The following is an 18866-nucleotide window of genomic DNA, read 5'->3' as shown; positions in this document are numbered from 1 at the left end:
ATGTAAATACACTGTACATACATATACATATACATGAATAAAATACATAGACAGGAACATTCTATATCTAATATAAGTATGTAAGTTGCATTGTTTGGCATTGCCTTTGAGTGACTTCAACTATTCATTGCACCATGATGAAGGCAAGAATATCAAAGCCACTCTGTACAAAGATTCACATTATATCTATAAATAACAACAAAGAACTACAAAATTTTGCTTCTATGTAACAAAAGCAATTACATAGTCAGTATAAAATGCAAAAGCGATTATTTCCATGAATTTCACCCTGTTTGCAAGAGGGAAATTAAAAGTGCATATTGTAAAAATTCCACTACAAAATGCAAAAGTGTCAATTTCCATGAATTTCACTGCATGCTTGCAAACAAGAAATGTAAAAGTGCACATGAATTGCTGACATAAAATGCAGAAGTATTCATTTCCAAAAATTCTGCCCTATGTTTGCAAATGTGAGCAAATTTAAAATTTTCAAAAAAGGTGCGAATGAGAGATAATACATGAACTAGCATATTTCAAATTGCAGTGCTCATTTAAAATCTGTGATTATGATATAGGTCTATATGTAGGCAATAGGCAATATGTCTTATGCAATTAAAGTTTTTCATCTATTTATTTCATCAAAAAAAATTAAAAAGCTTGTAATTAGTTAAATAAGTTAATGGTCATACAAAGACATTTTCATTTCTATGCAAATCTTTTTTTTTCTTCACACAATCTGTTTCTTTAGTTTCCCCTTATATTATCCGCTTTCGGCTTTCTGTTCATTCTTGTGGCTAACTCTCATGAGTGCAAGAGAGAAAGCCTTAGCATTTCCGAAATCCTTCCTATTCTTCAATTTTGTGGTAGTAATCATCTCTTTAAAAGACATTTGTTTTATAGGACACATTGCACAGGTTTCGGCACATTCGGCGCAAGAAACTACCACATGGAAATCATCGCTTTCACAGTGTTCGTCTTTAATAAAAGTGAACCTTTTGAGTATAAATCTAACTACTCAACTATACACTACCGCTATAATGTCCTATTGGACCTTTTCTTCATATCTTGTATAATCGGCGCATAAACGCGAGACGGAGCATCCATCCCCCAGATGAAATCCAGATGATCATAGTTGTTGAACTGGTAGTTGCCTTGGAGCACCTTGGTCAGCTTGGGTATGAGCAACTGGACATCTAACTACTCAACTATACACTACCGCTATAATGTCATATTGGATCTTTTCTTCAAGTCTTCAATGATCGGCGCGTAAACCCGGGACGGAGCGTCCATACCCCAGATAAAATCCAGATGATCGTAGTCATCGAACTGGTAGTTGCCTTGGAGGACCTTGTTCAGCTTGGGTATGAGCCACTGGACATCCTCAGGGTCAGCGAGCCAGTCGTTCTTGCCCCAGAAGATGGAGACTGGTGTCGCCATGTTTTCTGGGATGTATAGGGGCGGGGTGCTCTGCAGGACAAAGAAAGGAACAAACCATTCAGGATTTTTTTTTAATTGTTTTATTTATTCACCATGTGAAATTATTGTTTACAGATAATAAAATTCAGTGGGTTATTTCGAGATACAATACATAGTAGGAACAGTGCATAAACAAAAAATGTTTGAAGCGCAACGTCCCTAAGATGTGATAGACCATTTTGGGCTTCATTTTGAGTCAGACTTCCTAAAGCCAATTCTGAGTGTTTACAGAGCTTCATTATGTTGTAAACTTTACCATATTTAAGGATCATTGTGAATTGTTACCTTGCATTAAAGTCAATATGAAGTGTTTCCATATTAGTATTGTTATCATGAAATGATTCAATGTGGTAAAGATGAGGCCAGCTAAACATAAACAAATAGCAAAAACTAGCAAACATGTCCATATGCTAAACATCAAAAACACAAATATACATATATATAGATCAGACAACATTTCCCCCAAGGCATGTGACATTTCATGGAATGTCTTCTTAATTATTATTGAAAGAGAGCGTGCTTAAATCAACACAATCATCGGTCAAATCTACATGTACATAGATCCAAGCCTTCATGCATTCTATACAACCAGAAGATTTCATGGGTATTTCCATTTTTGCCATTTTGTGAGTGGTTTTAGGTAGATCAGTACTTTTATTACAATAATGTGATTTACCTGGTTATATTTTGCCATGTTGTCTGTGTATCCATAGTCATACATCTGGAATGTGCCTGAATCAACCATCTACAAGAAAAGAAAGATATAAAATTTCAATTTATCATGTTCATTCCATTACATTTCAATTCAGTTTGAAAGCTTCATTTTCTATTTGTATAGCGATAATCAATTTTTAGATATAAATAAACTGTATGCATGAGGACTTTTAAATTACATAACTTAAGGAAACGAAACAAGCCATAACCAAATGAATATCAATATCATGTTTGACTAATGACTATTATTTTATCAGCACCAAAATGTATCCATGTTTAGTATCTCTGCTTCTCTTTCTCTGCATCTCTTTCTCTGTTTTTGTTTTACTTCCTATCATGGAAGTGCTTGTGTGTTTATCATGGTGATGTGGAATTTTGATTAGTTGCACAGAGATCATTCAGAACAAAATGAAAATGAATTGAGTAAAGTGGATAAGACAATTTAATTCGACTTCAAATTGGCATGGGTTTTAATAAATACTGAAGGTACTTATTATTTGAAGAAAACAAATCTGTGAAAATGAAAGTGGCCAGAAGGGGGGTAAATTTTCCTCTATTTCAAAATGGTGATATGAATATATTGCAACCTTTTAAGTAAATGACTAGGAGAGGAATTATGTTTTTTAGTTTAGTTATTTCAAAGTGCTTGGCAAAAGGAACAGACCGGTTCAAACAAACTATGGTGAGACCTGTACAGTATACAAAGATTGCTCAAGGGAGACAAGAAAAGTGTTCTATATAGGCAGGTGGTCTTCATGTACAGGTTCCTTTAGTACATGTTCAATGAGAAACAGTTTCTCAAGGGAAAAAACAAATGTGGTCTTTAGAGACAGATGGTCTTTCTATACAGGTGGTCACTATTAAAAGCAGGTTTGACTGTAGTACCGTTTAAGGCTTACCTGGGCATAGTGAACAACATCCATGACAGAGGTCCCAGAAGGATCATGATTGAAGTATACAGGAAGACGAGACTGGAGAGAAAGGGATATTGGAATTGACATTTGTTTCCATCATCATGACAATAGATACAAAGATAATATATAGAAGATCATAACAGATAACAATATCAAATTACATATAAATTGACATAATAACATTAGAAAATGTTAAGAGTATATGTAAGTCTAAATATGTAAACCACCACAGTACAAATGAAAAATGGTGGATCCATAAAAGGCTTGACAATTAAATGCATCTTTGGAATGCTTCTTCTTGTATATTAAACAATTCTCTTCGTTATATTGGTCTTACAATTTGGAATTCCCTACTTCCTTGTACAGTCTGTTTGTTTTAACAATTCATTTAAAAGCCTTTAGAAGAAACATCTCTTCTCTCTTTATATATGCATGATTTATTTGAAGACCACATCTCTCATAGACATACCAAAGTGCAATCCCCCCTTTTTTTTACACCAGTCTTTGTTATTTCATAATATTGTTGTATTACAGCAACAACATCTTTTACAGCTCATCCAGGCCAGCATAACTACAGATCAAGGTTTCTGAAATCACAGGTTTCATTTTACAGAAATGTATATTTAGCATACAAAGTTATTATTGCTTTGAGGTCTACCACTAGCAAAACAGAACACTTTCATTAGTTTCACTTGGGAAGTTATTTCACATGAAACCAAAATTTGAAGGTATGCTTGCAACTAACTTTTGGAGATTAACAGAAGTAAATTGTCTCATTAAAGGGGAAATCCAACTTTAGTAGGAAATTATTTGTTATTTTGTTGTATTTACATATTTTTTTACCTGACTGCTGAGAAAGCATTTGATTGCTTGTAAGTAAGTAACCAAGGGACCAACAGCTTAAGGTCCTCTCTGAGGGACTTGGTAATGAGGATCAATGTCTTACCAAAGGGCACTAGCCCATCAACTTGTGTTTAAAGACATATGTTGATAAAGGAATACATAATTTGGATTTTCTGTTTGTATACGCAGAAAACCTAAATGTTGTATCTCCTTTCATCAATATACGACTTCAAACACATTTGTTTTGATCATCCTTGCAGAAATGAGTTTTAAATGACATCCTTTTTCACATTATGATACAATTTAAGTGAAATTTTGCTTCAAAATTTTTGAGGCTCCCAACACTTTAGAGGGGTAAAAACTGACAATGTTAATGGAGATAACTTACCATGTTCAGGTTCTTCTCATCGTATCCACAGATGACAAAGAGAACATTAGAACATATCGTCTCTTCTATGGGGCAGAGATCTCGAGCAAGCCACTTGACAAACTCGTTGCTTGGATTGAATTCACCTTCGCCCAATATATCAAAGAGAAACTGGAAAGTAAGAAAGTAAATATAGATATTAGAACAGATCGTCTCCTCTATAGGGAAGAGATCTCGAGCTAGCCACTTGACAAACTCGTTGCTTGGATTAAATTCACCTTCGCCCAATATATCAAAGAGAAACTGGATAGAAAGAAAGTAAAAATTGATATTAGAACAGATCGTCTCTATAGGGCAGAGATCTCGAGCTTGCCACTTCACAAACTCTTTGCTCGGCAGGAATTCACCTTGTCTTTCGCCCAATATATCAAATATGATAATAAAAATGTTAAAAAGATGATGATAATAATGATAGTAATTTTATAAACAAGTAGCGGTGTACCAGTGTTTCTTGCCATAAAAGCTTTCATTTACAATTTTGGCAGAATTAACTCTATATGTCACAAAAGTGTCTGGTTTAACAGAAGCTGTCATAATTATATACCATCTTGTAAAGCGAATTCCTGGCAAATTTATCACTAAATTGTAACTGTGCCCAACTCCAGAGTTTCTTCCATCATACAATCTTACGTTGGGTCAGCATTCATATTACCATCGAACTCTAAGAAAATTTTCTATGGATCAGTAGTAATTTGAACATGATTCTCATGACATAGAATTCCTATGCCAGAACTTCAGGTTGCTGTTCGATAAAACTTGTGATCTACCACAACTTTCAGAAATAAATGATGTATCTGCACATAACCAATCAAAATGTAGGGAATTCAGTAACTTATATATTAAATTATACATAACAAGTTTGATGAAAAAGGTCCCAGATTTACTTCAGTTTCAGTTTTCAGTCATATTTTTTGTTTCCAACGGAACAGTATTTTGACGATAAATCAGATATACAATTCCAGGGTTCATACTCTTTCTCATAAATTTAATTCCATGACTTTCCATGACTTTTCTAGCCAGAATTCCATGACCTTTCCATGACTTTTACACATTTTTTTTACACGGTAGACTGAAAATTTGATCTCAAATCAAAGCGAAGCAAAGTGCATGTTTCAAGTCTACTAATAGAAAGGCAGCTTTTGTTATCTAGTTATTTCATCTGTTACAATTACATGTTATTTTTTCATCATATTCGATATGCACTGCTATATAATATTCTTACAATTACACATACATGTATTCATATCAACAATTGTCCATTTTTTAATGGCAATTTTCACTTCTAAAGAATACAAATTGCCTGTTCCTGGTTTCATGGACCACCATGATTCCTTCAATAGCTCTCCTTTGCATGTACAAGGTAACTACCCCCCCCCCCAAAAAAAAAGAAAACAAAACAACACCAACACACAAACTCACACACATACCATCACCAATTTTGATTTCACCAACAAAACACAGTAGGCCTACTCACATCAGCTGATGAATTCTTGTTTCGCTAGCATTAAGCTGGTCAATAATTTCTGAATGAGTTTTTTCTTGAGACATCTTCATGTAGCTGTTTGAAAGAAATCCCTCTACACATTGCACCTGTCTGAATATTTGGTGGCATTGGTAACAAACTGTCCAAGTTCTTTAATAATTCTTAATGGCATTCAGCTGTTCATCAATCTGTTTCTGAATTACTTGTAACTGGGATGCCTTCTCCTTTGCTGTACGTCGGAGGCTGTTTGATTTGGAAATACAAGTCAATCTTCCTTGTGACTCTGCTTCCTCAGCATACTTGTCTGCTGAGGTGTGAAGACTTTTCACATCTGCTTGCAGTCTCATTTGTTTGGCCTTTAGTTCTTCCAAACCATCCATCAGTCCTTTTCTCTTTCCTTCTTTCTTTTCCTTTTCCTTTTTACGCCTCTGTTCATCGAGATAGATGTGGTATTTCTGCCTGCCTGCAGACGCAGCCAACATGATTGATTTGTCAATAGTCACATTCTTGATTCCTCCAACATACTTGATATGGTCATAAATGGCCCTCAATGATATCAGTGAGTGTCCCAGGAGATTGTCCTCTTCAACTTCGTTGTTGATTGAGAAACCTCTCTCAATGGAGGCTTGTCCATGGGACAAGACAAGCAACATGCGGACCAACTTTAAGAGGGTCGAATAGCGAGACTCGGACAGAAATTTGCACATTACAGAGTCCAATCTCTCTTTCTTTGGATCAAAGTCTCTCATCTCTGCACTTCTTGATGCCTCATCACATGCTTCTGAGTATTCTCTTAGGATATCGTCACATGAATCCTTAAGTCTGTGGGCATCACTAAGGGTGTTAAGCACCCTCTTCAGCTTTGCAGTGGAGTTTTCTTTGTCTTTTGCCATGTTCTTTGGACTCAAGCATCCTATATTTCTCACAAGTGCATACTTAAGCGGACATCGCTCAATGAGCTTCCGGGTCATTGCAGCAAGAAACTTCTTTGCTTGAGTGCGAAATTCCAGAACTTTCAGCTCACTGATGATATTTTTCGCCTTCAGATCTTTCAGCTTCTTCTCAGTGTAGAATCCAATGTCCAACTTGGCCAAGGGCAGCTGAATGGCCTCACTGCTAACATCTACCTGCATTATCTTGTAAGGAGAAGTAATGGTACTCCTGTCCAGCTTTAAAAATCGCTGCATAAGGGATGCAAGCATTCTAGTAAGGTCTTCAGCTAAAAAGGGCAGCATTGGTGCATCAGTCTGATAGTCTGTTAGGAAAGGATTGACCAGCTTTGCAACAGATATGAAGAAGTACAGTCTTGCTAAGAAATCAGTTATATGAGTACATTTTGAAACAGTTTCAAAGGACTTGTTCTTTGGGTGAGGGATTTTCTTCTCTTCTACTGCTTTAACATACGCACATACACTCTCCCAGATGCTGATTGCTCTCTCTGCAACAGGAAGGTTTTCCAGCCATCGGGTCTTGCAAAACTTAAGTGGCATGGTATGATCTCCAGTTATCTTCTGATAATCCTCTCTTCTGGCAGGGGAATCAGAAAACAGGTAATACAAGGATGATAGAAAGCTTTCCACCTCCCAGTCAGCAGCCTTGGCACCTGTCAGAAAAGCACCATTAACTATATGGAGCCCGCATGAGCCTATATTCAGTATGGATTTGGTCAGGTCAGCAGTGTACTCTCGCGTAAAGTCATCATACATCTTCCAATTAACGTTGGGACCATCCATTGATATTTGCAGTAATTTTTCCAAGCCAACTGTGTGCAGAACTTTATTCAGTTCTTCCTTGAGGTGAACAGCTGAACCATGTCCGATGAACACAGACGTCAAGTAGCGAGTGCAAACTTCATTGTGTTGCCATGTACTTATGAGGAAGTCCATCTGCTTTTTCTGGAGCTTCTTGTTGAGGCTTTCATCAAACAGTATCACATAGTGGTTTGATTGTTTTATGTTGTCATAAAGGAGGTCTTGCACATATGGGCCCAAACCAAACACCGTCATATACCGACATTTTGTTTCTGACAACGTGAAACCCTTAGCAATAGCTGAGTCCGGAAACATTCTTTGAAAGAGCTCACTGTTGTGCTGGCAAGAATGAAATGATAAATGATCCTCCACCACTTTCAGACACCAGAGTATTTCAGCTTTTAAAGTTTCCTCTCTTGCAGCAACAGGAATGGGAGTTGTCACTTTAGAGGTTGATGGCGCACAAGTACTGGTTGTTGCATCTGTAGACGTGATAGATACTGATGAACTTTCTGCACCTTTTGCCTTGAAGAAGCTCTTGAGTGAGAGAGTAGAATCTAGGAGAAAAGAAAAAAATGTCTATTAAAATAAATAAAATATAAATATCATCATTTGGTAAGATTTAGGGCCGAGTCAAAACGTTTAACTGCCGTTCAAACGACCATTAAAAGCATAAACGTTTTCCTATTTTGACAACCGTTTGACAGTATGGGGAAGGAAAAAAAAAAAAATTCACGGCAACTTTTGGCCAATTGATGTAAGTCACTAAGACAAGTGGACTAATTTTTGACTCATTCCTTAAAAACATATTTTAAAGAAATAGAAAGGAGGAAATACTTCTCAAGGCAAGCAAACTGTTGGACCCAATTGTAAGTACAAAATTTAGTTTTATGATTTTTGGGGTCAATTTTAAGGTAAATTATTATTATTTTTTTTTTCTGCAGTCCACATACAGTGCCCGGTACAACACTGGCGTGTGAGTGCGGAGCCCCCTGGGTTAGCGTTCGGGCTGTTGCATGCAGTAACCTAGCCGGCCCGGCCCGGGGCCGGGGACGCTCCCGAACGGGCTGGTCGCAGTAAGCAGTAACCAATGCCTGCGAGGTGACATCGCATCGCTAAATAATCTCAAATCTTTCATTTTTATATAATTATTATCAGTCATTATTTGGATTCATGCTCAATAAAGGATCGGTAAAATTCACATTAAAAATGCTCACTTACGACGTTGTTGCTGTTGGAGGTTTGCTGTGTGTTTTTCACTCTTCTTGTGGCTCTTGACGGCTGCTTCGCCCATATTACGGACACTGAATTTACACATACAAACAGCACATCTAGCAGTCCCCAGATCGGAACTTTCTTTCAAAATCCAGCCACGGTAATCCGGGTGTTCTAACCAAGCATCCTTAAAATGACAATTTCCAGGCATTTTGAATATCACTTCCACAAAATTTGTAATGGTGAAAATATCCACGTGACGAGTTCCAAGGTCTGTGAAAATAAACAACTCCGTTTCATGAAGAATCAACACATGCACAAAAGTTTCAAAACACATGCCGTCGCGTCGATATATAGATCGTCAACGAGCTAGCGCTGCCAATTTGCCTTGTTGACACGTCAGTATTGTTCCTTTTTTATTTAAATAATGAAAATTAAAAAACAAATATTACTAATTTACTTTTTCCTCATTTATTGGAGAAGTGTAAAAATTGTAGTAGTCTAAGTGGTCGCAATTTAATGCAAAGCCAAAGTGCAATCGAGGCATTACATTCGTTCTTGGAGTGTCACATGTCGCGTTGGCACCATCATCATATGCACACACACACACTGCACACGTACACACGTGCGCTAGCTTGCTGAACTGAGCTAGCGCTAGCGAGCTCGCTCGCAAGCTAGCCATGTGCGCACGATGTGGACCGTACCGCCATACACTGACCATACACACGTAGTTCGTATCGTACACGTACACACCCACGTACACAGCGCTTATCCATCGATCATAGTGAACACATTCACAAGTACAATCAGTCGGTATGTTACGAATGAAAGAAAATACGAGAAGAAAATGGTTGAAATATCTCCATTTATTCACTTGTATAGTGAGAAAATACTATAGTTGTCCATAATTTTGATATTCCATGACTTTCCATGACTTTCCAATGGAAAAAATAATTTTCCATGACTTTCAAGGCCTTAAAAGCAATAAAGTAAAATTCCATGACTTTCCAGGTTTTCCATGACCCGTACGAACCCTGAATTCAACATTCAATGATATAATAGATTTTACATGGTTTAAAGTTATGAAATAGAAAGTAGACATAAATATCCCGTAATGGTTTTTTAATAGTTTTTTTTAAAGATAAACCTGTGGAAATGGAGGGATCCACTGAAAAGCAGAGCTTGTAAAATGTGGATCCCTCAAAATAATAACAAACTTTAAACAAGCCATTGACTTACTTGTATTTCTGGTAGAAAGTATGTTAGATAATGCAGAGGGCTGGTCATGTGACTAACTCTAGCCACTGGTGCCAAGGCATACATCATCTTCACCTATGGTGAGTGGGAAAGACAAAAGAAAAGGGAAAAAAATCAATAGAATGTGAAATTGTGAAGGTACAAAAAAGGAGACGCCTGAACAGACGCCTACAAACTTGCTCAGGCGACCCCACTATGAAACTGTGTCACGTTTTTTAGATGGTGACATTAAAGGTCGGTCCCCAGACGTAAATAATATCTGATTGACATATATATATTCATCTATGGAAGGATTCATCTACATGGATAAATTACAACATATGAAGAAAATTTATCTGATACAAAATAGACTGTGAAGAGATAGTAGAGCAAAGCGGTCATCGTACTACTGACTCGGGTAACAGATACACCTAAATGTATAGTAGGGATGAACAAGGAAATTAGAGATATGTTGCAATGGTATGTAGAACTGAAGGGCGGATGTATCATTTGCCGAGAGCATGGAAATCATTATCTCATATAGATGTAGTATGTCATATAGGTATACCTAGACATTGTGTATCCGGACACATCTTTGTTATTTTTGAAGAAGTTTACATCACTACACGTAATATTTCATAAATCTTTTAAGACTTTATTTACAGAATATAATAAAGGATGAATATTTAAGATGGTTAGTGTTATTTAATGCAAAGTTTTTGTTCAAACCTAAGGTAAAAGCGACCGTTTTGTTTTTGTTCAGCATCCGGACACATTACCCCCCCCTCCCCCCCCCCCCCCATCATACTTGTACATATATGCCCCTCTTGCTTCTAACAAACTATTCCGACCACTCAAAGCTGTAAACTTTCACCTATTGAGACTATTAGAACATAATAGTGTTTGTTTATTCTTCCTCTTTATCAAATCACCAAAGAAGGAAAGGGAAAAAAAGAATTATCGCTACAACTTCCTTCCCGGTTCGTTATAGCATGTGACTGATGGCTTTTCCACGTTCTTTCACTTTCAATACATGTATGCCTTCTTAAATGAACCAAGTCAGCTGGTGAATTGCTATTTTGTCTACAACAACAGAAAATGATAAAAAGACGACCTTAAAAAAAAAAATATATATATATACCTATTCCAATATGGTATACACCCAGCCTGTCTACTATCCACATGGTCTAATGAACATTTACTGTAGGCTAATACCCATTTGGTCTAATATCCAATTAGTCTACTGTCATTTAGTCTATTGTCTATTTAGTCTAATTTGTCTACTATCCATAAGGTCTAAAAAATCATTTAATGATTTGTTTATTATTCATGATTAAATGATTATTATACCATATACATGTAGATAGAGGACACGCTGGGTATAGACCACATGGGAATAGACCAATTGGCAATTAGACACACTGTTTCTAGAGCAAACAGCAATTAACCAGTCAGCTGGTACTTTTGAAAACCAAGCTCTAAAAAGAATGAAATGAACAAAGAACTTCCAGAGGTATATAATAAACTAGGGAAATAATTTTGCGAGGTGTTCACAATGGAGAATGAACAATTCTTTCTGGGGTTGATTGCAACATCTCTCCAATTCATTCTATCTTCTGCCATTCTGGTGCACTCTTGCAGTTTTAGTCCCTTCCAGTTCTTGACATTCTCTTCCCAGTTCATTCTGGGTTTCCCTCTCAGTCTAGTTCCTGCCACTCTTCCCTCCAACACATCCTGAACAATTGTATTTTTGCAAATTAAAGTTAGCTATGCATGCGCATTACAGGCCTGTCGAAGTCTATCCCTCTCAAAAAAAATTAAGAAGTAAAATTAGGTAACAATCTGTTTTGATCAACTAAATGCATCTTAGCAAGCGACAGAGTCTTTGCCAATCTATTTCAATTTTCCACCAACCTTGGCAGCCAGCTCAAAGTTTCTTGAGAACTCAGCGAAGGCAATGGTAGTTCCTTGTGAGTGGCCGATGTAGAAGAGATCTGGTTGGTTGGTTTCCTTCAAAGCGAGCCCAAGCATCGCTGGAAGATCAAACTTGGCCATTTCATCCCAGCTAGAGAAATGAAAACAAAACAGATTTTGGGTGATTAATTACAGGCATTCAGGAGCTATCTTTAAAAGAGTTGCCATCGATTCTAAACAAAACAAGATTGCCTTTCTCTATTAGGCCTTAACAAAAAGATGTTGTATTGCCCTTTAGGTGCCAACACATGAGTACGTTGGTCAATTTTTTTCATTTTGTAAAACTTTTTTCTTCTTCTTTTTTTTCCTCCCTCTTTCGCCTGATATTTTGAATGTTTTAATACATTTTTTTTTCTAGAAAAAGGTTAAAAAAAAAATTAAAAAGCCGACCATAGATTTCAAGATTTTGGGGTCGGTCGCAAAGGGTAATACAACATCCTTTTTTTAAAAGCCTTATGGTACATATGGGATGGTGTATATTTTTCATGCGAATAACAGCGCCACTTGTGTGCACAAAACTGAAATCCTGCAATTTTTTTACAACACATTCTAAATATCTGACTTTGACTTTGTAAATGTAAAATATTTCAGTCTGTACATTTACATCGTTATTAGTGATGTCATAATAATTAAGAAATGAAACTAAAGTGTTATGCAATCTCAATGTACACTCAAATCTACTTTAGCAGCTACCTGTATAGAAAGACCACCTGTTTATAAAGACAACATTTTTCATTTCCATTGAATACAGTTACTTATTGAAACCTGTAGTAAAGGAACCTGTACATGTACATGAAGATCACTTTTCATGTTCCCTTTCAGTGGTCATACTGTACAGGTTTCACTGTACATCAATTTGTGTCCTTCCTACCCGGTACATAACACATTTTGAGGGGATGAAAGCGCAACAAAGCATCCCTGGATTAGTGCCTGTAATGTCACCTTCAAAGTGCCCAATTTCTTTAACCCCCATCCCCCCTCCCTCTAGGTAAAATCAACACCAACTTCACGAACCTCCACTTCCAGAACTCCACCTGTTCGGGCTTATACTTGATGCTTCTCTTCGAATAATCATTTCCCCTCACATTACCCAGCCACACATCGAATCCCGCGTCCGCCAGAATATACGCCAGGCTCTCGTTGGCGAGGTTCGTCAACCAGTTAGTGGACGACGCCAGTAGGCCATGCTGGAGGAAGACGACCGGCCGTGGCGTGTATTTGGATTCGTTGCGACCGTACGGGATGCGCTGGACGCCGAGGATGAAGCCATCGTCGGTCTGGACAGAGTATTCTTTGCATGGGTAGCCTTTGCTGGTTATCAGTTGACTCTGGAAAACAGAATTGTGGTAATTTTGTGTGTCAATGTCAGTCATTTCAAAGTCCTTTAAAAGCCATGAAATCACCTAAAAAGTTGTGAGGGAGGGGGAGGGGTGGAGCCTTTGATATGTTGGGGCGTAGAAAAAAATAGCTCAGCTTGTAAGCTTGAAAAACTATAGTGGAACATGGACCCTAATGTTAGATAACTAGATAGAAAACTGCAGGGAAAGGGGTCACACATACATTGGACGGTCTCTTTTCAGTATATATTCGCTAAAGTTTCTTTCCGACATTTTCCCTTCTATAGGCGGTAGTTTGACATGTCTTGATTCAAACTATATTAAATAAGCCAGCGCAAAACAACTTCAAGCTGTGCAACATATCAGACTTAATAACTGAAGATCTAACCTAATTAGTCCTTACTCAGAGTATATTGTTGGATCATCATGATCATGTCTCTACTCCACCGAAGTTTACTTCAATTTCTTTTTCTAAACTCTGGTCTAATTGAACTTCATACTAAAAATTGGAAGCACATCATCAGTCAGTAGTTGGTGAGTAAAGTCTAGACAATTTCAAGCCTTATAAGGAAGGCCATGGGCAAGCCCCATCCTTTTAATTTCTTCTTCAAATATCAACAAAGAACGGTATTCTGTTTTAAATCTACAGCTGCCACGCCCACAGACAGAACAGGAAGGCAGAGTCCGTCTTCAGAAAGCTACATGAACTTGGCTACGCAACACAAACAACAGTGTAGCCTACAGAGCACGGGGTGCAGTGACCGTGATGATTACATAATCAAAATGCTGCCATGCTATTGGCCAAGATCGGGCGTCGCCCACAACACACCTACCACGTATATCACACTGCCTATCCCTCCGAAATTACACCACACCGATCCATTTTCAACGGGAAAATATGCTTTTTAGACAAAATTATGACGTTTCTTACCGCATTCCTGTTGACGTCCGGATCTTCCCCTAGACGTCTGTACAATAGATTATCCAACCTGAAGCCTGCGATCGCTCCAATAAGAGATAAAATAGAGAGAACCAGCAGAGGTTTCTGCGCACCGACGGCCATGTTTTCAATTTAATGAATGAGTAGTAAAGTCACGTGCATGCAGGTTTTGTGTACAAATAAAGATCGTGCGATCGTAGCAAGTCACGAGACTCGTGACTTACAAAACAAAAGACTCGCTTGGCCTTGTGTGTGGATTAAGTCAAGTGTTCGTTGACTCATTTTTGTGTATATGAAGATAACCTTTGTATTTTTATCGCGTTCGAGTTTAGGTCTTTTTTAAATACTAAATTCACTCCCAGTCTCTGATTCCCGTCACACCTCGTTGCTTAATCCCCCATATAATTCCACTCTTCTCAATAATGTTATCTTTCCTCTTAAATTCTCTCTCTCTATTCTCTTTCTTATTCTCGGTCACCTCTCTACCCCCCCCCCCCCCACATTCCCTCTCATCTCTTATTTTCTCCCGAAAACATGATCACAAAGACCTACTACATAGAATTCAACCCAGGGTTAATTTCAACAGCCTTAATAGTTGTGCATCACCCGATAAAGTATAAGCGAACGGTAAAATGATAAACGTGGACATTATCCGAGTTGGACATCTATGTATGCAATAAAAGCAGGCCATCCCAGTATATGAGTGAGGTGCTATTAGAAGGGATTACTCCATCGATTATCAGGAAGGGTGATGAAATTGCCCTGAAGTTCTCCTTTTTTCTCCCTAATAACTCTTTCCCGCTTCTCTCGAGTAATATGCAACAAATATCGGACAGCCACGGTCTACTTTTTACACAAAATGTCAGAGGTTGTCCCAGGTTTTGATCAATAGCTAATATAGAGTTCATATGCCATTATCCATTCCATATCTTCCTTCATCTCTCTTCGCCTCTCCTTCCAAATCCATTTGATATTTCTTAAGCCTATCTGCACTAGTTTAGCCAGGAGAGATTAGACCTCCCTGCATGGTCACTGACAGGTGGTTATCTCATGAAATCAGCTCTCAATTAACATAAGAAAAAGGGGACCATGGGGAATCAACATGCACCGATTAGGCATTGTTAAATATATAGAGGGCGCAAGTAGCTATAATTAGTGCAGTGGGGCTTCAAAGCCTATCTGCACTAGTTTGGCCAGGAGGGATTAGATTTTACTGCGTGGTCACTGGCAGGTGGTTATCTCAACAAATCAGCTCGCAATCAAACAAAAACGGGGGGGGGGGGGGGGGGGGGAGAGAACCATGGGGGATCAACAGGTCCCGCTTAGGCAATGCTTGCAGTTAGCTACAAGTAGTGCAGTCCAGCTTTAATAGCTCATACGATTTATCATTTTCTTTCAAGTACAAAACCACGAAAACCATGAAAACAACAAACACGATCGGATATCTTTCTTTCAAGTGCACACCTATGAAAAGGTTTCTTTTATTGTCAATTGTCAACCAACAAATAGTTGCTCCTGTACATTAGGCCTAAAGCTCTCAACTCCTAATACTTATATTACTACATTAATACAAAAATCTTGTATTTATGTACACATTACATTTACACATGCAATCCTTCACAAACCCTTTAGTTTTCCTTCCATCACAAAAGAAATTATCGACAGGAAGAAATAGAAAGAAAAGTACAAATATTAAATTTCTGAATGACAACATTTTCAAATCGCATATTGTCTCAATCCAGCGTCTGGACACGAGACGCATAAGTGAGCATATCCATTGAAATAAATAACGAGATGAAAATTCATTTATTCTCTTTTACATTCATATGAGCTGCCCATGATCATTTCAACATTATCAACACAAAATAAGAAGGAACAAAATGGAAAGAAATTGTAATAATGTACAAATCTAATTACATATCTATATCAAAGTTAATGTACACGTATGTACATCGTTAACATAATATATACTATAGAAAGAAATCACATTGTTTTTCTAGTCCCAGATCAAGTGAAAACAAGGGCTTGTTTATTTGTAATGGAAAACAAACATAGTATTGCAGACACTTGAAAAGTTAGAAAATGTAGGCCAAAATGTCATCGCTCATTCAATCAAAGACATTTTTCTCTCTCATTTCCTTTCGAGGAAAGAAATATTGTGTACAGAATAATTTATAACAACAAAAGAGAGGAACAATAATACTTACGAAAAAGGAAAGCACATGTATAGATAAAGTCATAAATAAGTTATGCTAACAATGGCACTGTGTATGTTAATGACTTTCAACGATAAAATGAACAAAGGTAGATTGGAATACGCTCTTCTTTCCATATTTCAAACATGGTCACGTGGGTCTTCCTTTTTGTGCAATGCTTCGGTTTGAAAATAATGATTGTGAGGGAAAATTCCTTTTTTCACGAATGCCTTGTGGAAAACTCTCTTTAAGACCAGGAAGAGGTGGAGCCACATCTTGAGCACCATCTCATACAGAATATGCTTTGAAGATTGGTCTACCGAAGACCAAAAAAATTAATTGGAGAGTATTTAGCTTGGTTAAGGAAAAAGATAATACTTATAGCACATTCTGTAAGATCAGTTGTATTTCCAAAAATGCATTCCTGAGAATGCATACTTTCTTTTGAGAGATGTATGCATTTTTGGATGATGCTATTTCCTGTAAAATTAACTATAATCTGATTTTTAACTTTTCAAGTCCAAATGTTAAAGTAGTCGCTTAATCACTACCAAAGAATCAAGTTTTTTTTTTTTTTTTTTTTTTTTTTTTGAGGGAGAAAAAGGCTTAACTGACCATCCTATTCAAAGATGTTGAAATAAGGGCTGACACTTTTTTCCAACCATGAGGAAATTATGCACAAGTTGTTTTTCTTCATCACTCGTGACTTATTATTGTGTTGCTCCTCCAAATAAATTAGGTATTTTTTGTCACATTTCATTCTATAAAAAATAAATATTCACGATATTCCAATCATTTCTCTACCCAACTCTGGAATGTACTAATGCCCACGCAGCTCTCGAACAACTATACAAATACCATTTTAAATTCAATTGTGTTTTTGTCAAAAGATGTATACCACATTTTCCCTGCTTTTTATACATCACAACTCATGGACAATATAATCGAGGGCTTGCCCAGCTTTTAAATAGAGCATATATGCATAATTTCTTACATAACAGGAATATGTTGAATATGTCAAACATATCCACACTTTTTACTTAGTCTCTGAACTGTACTAGGGCAGTTATATTTGGTTGTAATACTAATATATTCTTATTCTAATTCAAGGTGTTGGATTTTTTGATTTATGATTACAAAATGTATGCATAACCATCTGTTTATAGTTTTATACCAAGGCCCTATCTTATAAACAGTTGCGATTGATCACAACTTATCTTCGATTGTATCAATCACAATCGTACATAAGAGATAGGAGGCTGTAAACTTCTGATTCAATCGCAAATCTTCATATGATAGGACCCAAGCTCCCATTTTAGCAAGGGTTACACATGATGTAGATGTATGAAGTCATGTTTCGACAAAATGACTGCAATACCCGAGGTCTATCATTAGACCTTGTCATACCTTACAATTCCCAATGTTGGTACCTCCAACAACTCTCTTGAATTCACATTATCTCAGGAAGAAATAAGGCTTAACATTATATTTAAGGTTCTAAATAGTTCCCCTGCTGGCAGCGTTACTGAGGTAAAATAATATTTGTAATGTTTTTGCAAGGGGGGGGGGATAAATAAGATATTTGTTCACATTAATTACGCTTGATTGAATTTTTTTTCACACACCAAAAAATCACCAGACTTTGTGACATTAGCTCACACAAATGAATTACAATTCAAGATTTGAAACAAAAGATCAATTACACAAATCACAAACACATAAGAAAACAATACAAAAGAAATGAACAAGGAATTCCTCACAAAATCCAAACAAAAATTACGACTCAACAGAAAAAATGTTGACGAAAAGTCAAGTAAATCCCTTTGGCTGCGCTTCCTCACAAGAAAAACTCTGAAAAAAAACTCGAGAATTTGAGGACGCACATTTATCTCTATAACACTTCATTTCACATATGTCATAACGTTTGTCATCATAAAAAAACTTCTTGGTCCAGTGTCGTAGTGCTATGGTAGAAATGTTCAATATGTACATTATGCAGCTTGTAGACATTCCCCATAACTTGGAGACGATTTTGTACATAGGTTTTTGTACATCCACCTCTCCTCATCAACATCGAAAGACATTTGAAAAAAAATATTGTTGAGAAGAACATCTTGGATATTCTCTGCAAAAAGCCAGAAGGATGTAGCTCTATGTAGAGATTTATTTTTAAAGGTGGGCATCATGTGGAATTTGACACCATTTGGGTGTTTATCCAATAACAGGTGTTGTCAATCACCAGGGGGGTGTTTCACATGACTTGTCATCAGTGACAAATGACACTTGTTATTATAAGCTCCTGAAATCCTTGCTTCTGATTGGCTATCAGCAGATTTGTCACGGATTTCTGTCGTTTGTCAT

The 18866-nt window shown here is 37.0% G+C and overlaps 1 protein-coding gene across 1 annotated transcript; it reads right to left on the bottom strand.

The window, feature by feature from the left end:
• Nucleotides 1-716: 716 nt before the first annotated feature.
• Nucleotides 717-14457, bottom strand: LOC586550 (gastric triacylglycerol lipase). The gene is made up of 8 exons (XM_786327.4): nt 14302-14457; nt 13048-13361; nt 11974-12124; nt 10063-10155; nt 4336-4485; nt 3090-3161; nt 2153-2221; nt 717-1467 (listed from the first exon to the last, which is right to left on the bottom strand). Exons 1-8 carry the CDS (start codon nt 14431-14433, stop codon nt 1219-1221), a joined length of 1230 nt encoding a protein of 409 aa, XP_791420.1. The 5' UTR covers nt 14434-14457; the 3' UTR covers nt 717-1218.
• Nucleotides 14458-18866: the final 4409 nt, after the last annotated feature.

This window comes from Strongylocentrotus purpuratus, unplaced genomic scaffold (assembly GCF_000002235.5).
Source record: "Strongylocentrotus purpuratus isolate Spur 01 unplaced genomic scaffold, Spur_5.0 spur5_scaffold_17, whole genome shotgun sequence".
NCBI classification, from domain to species: Eukaryota; Metazoa; Echinodermata; class Echinoidea; order Camarodonta; family Strongylocentrotidae; genus Strongylocentrotus; species Strongylocentrotus purpuratus.
Note: the sequence above shows the minus strand (reverse complement) of the source record. Positions and strands in the feature narration are given on the sequence as shown.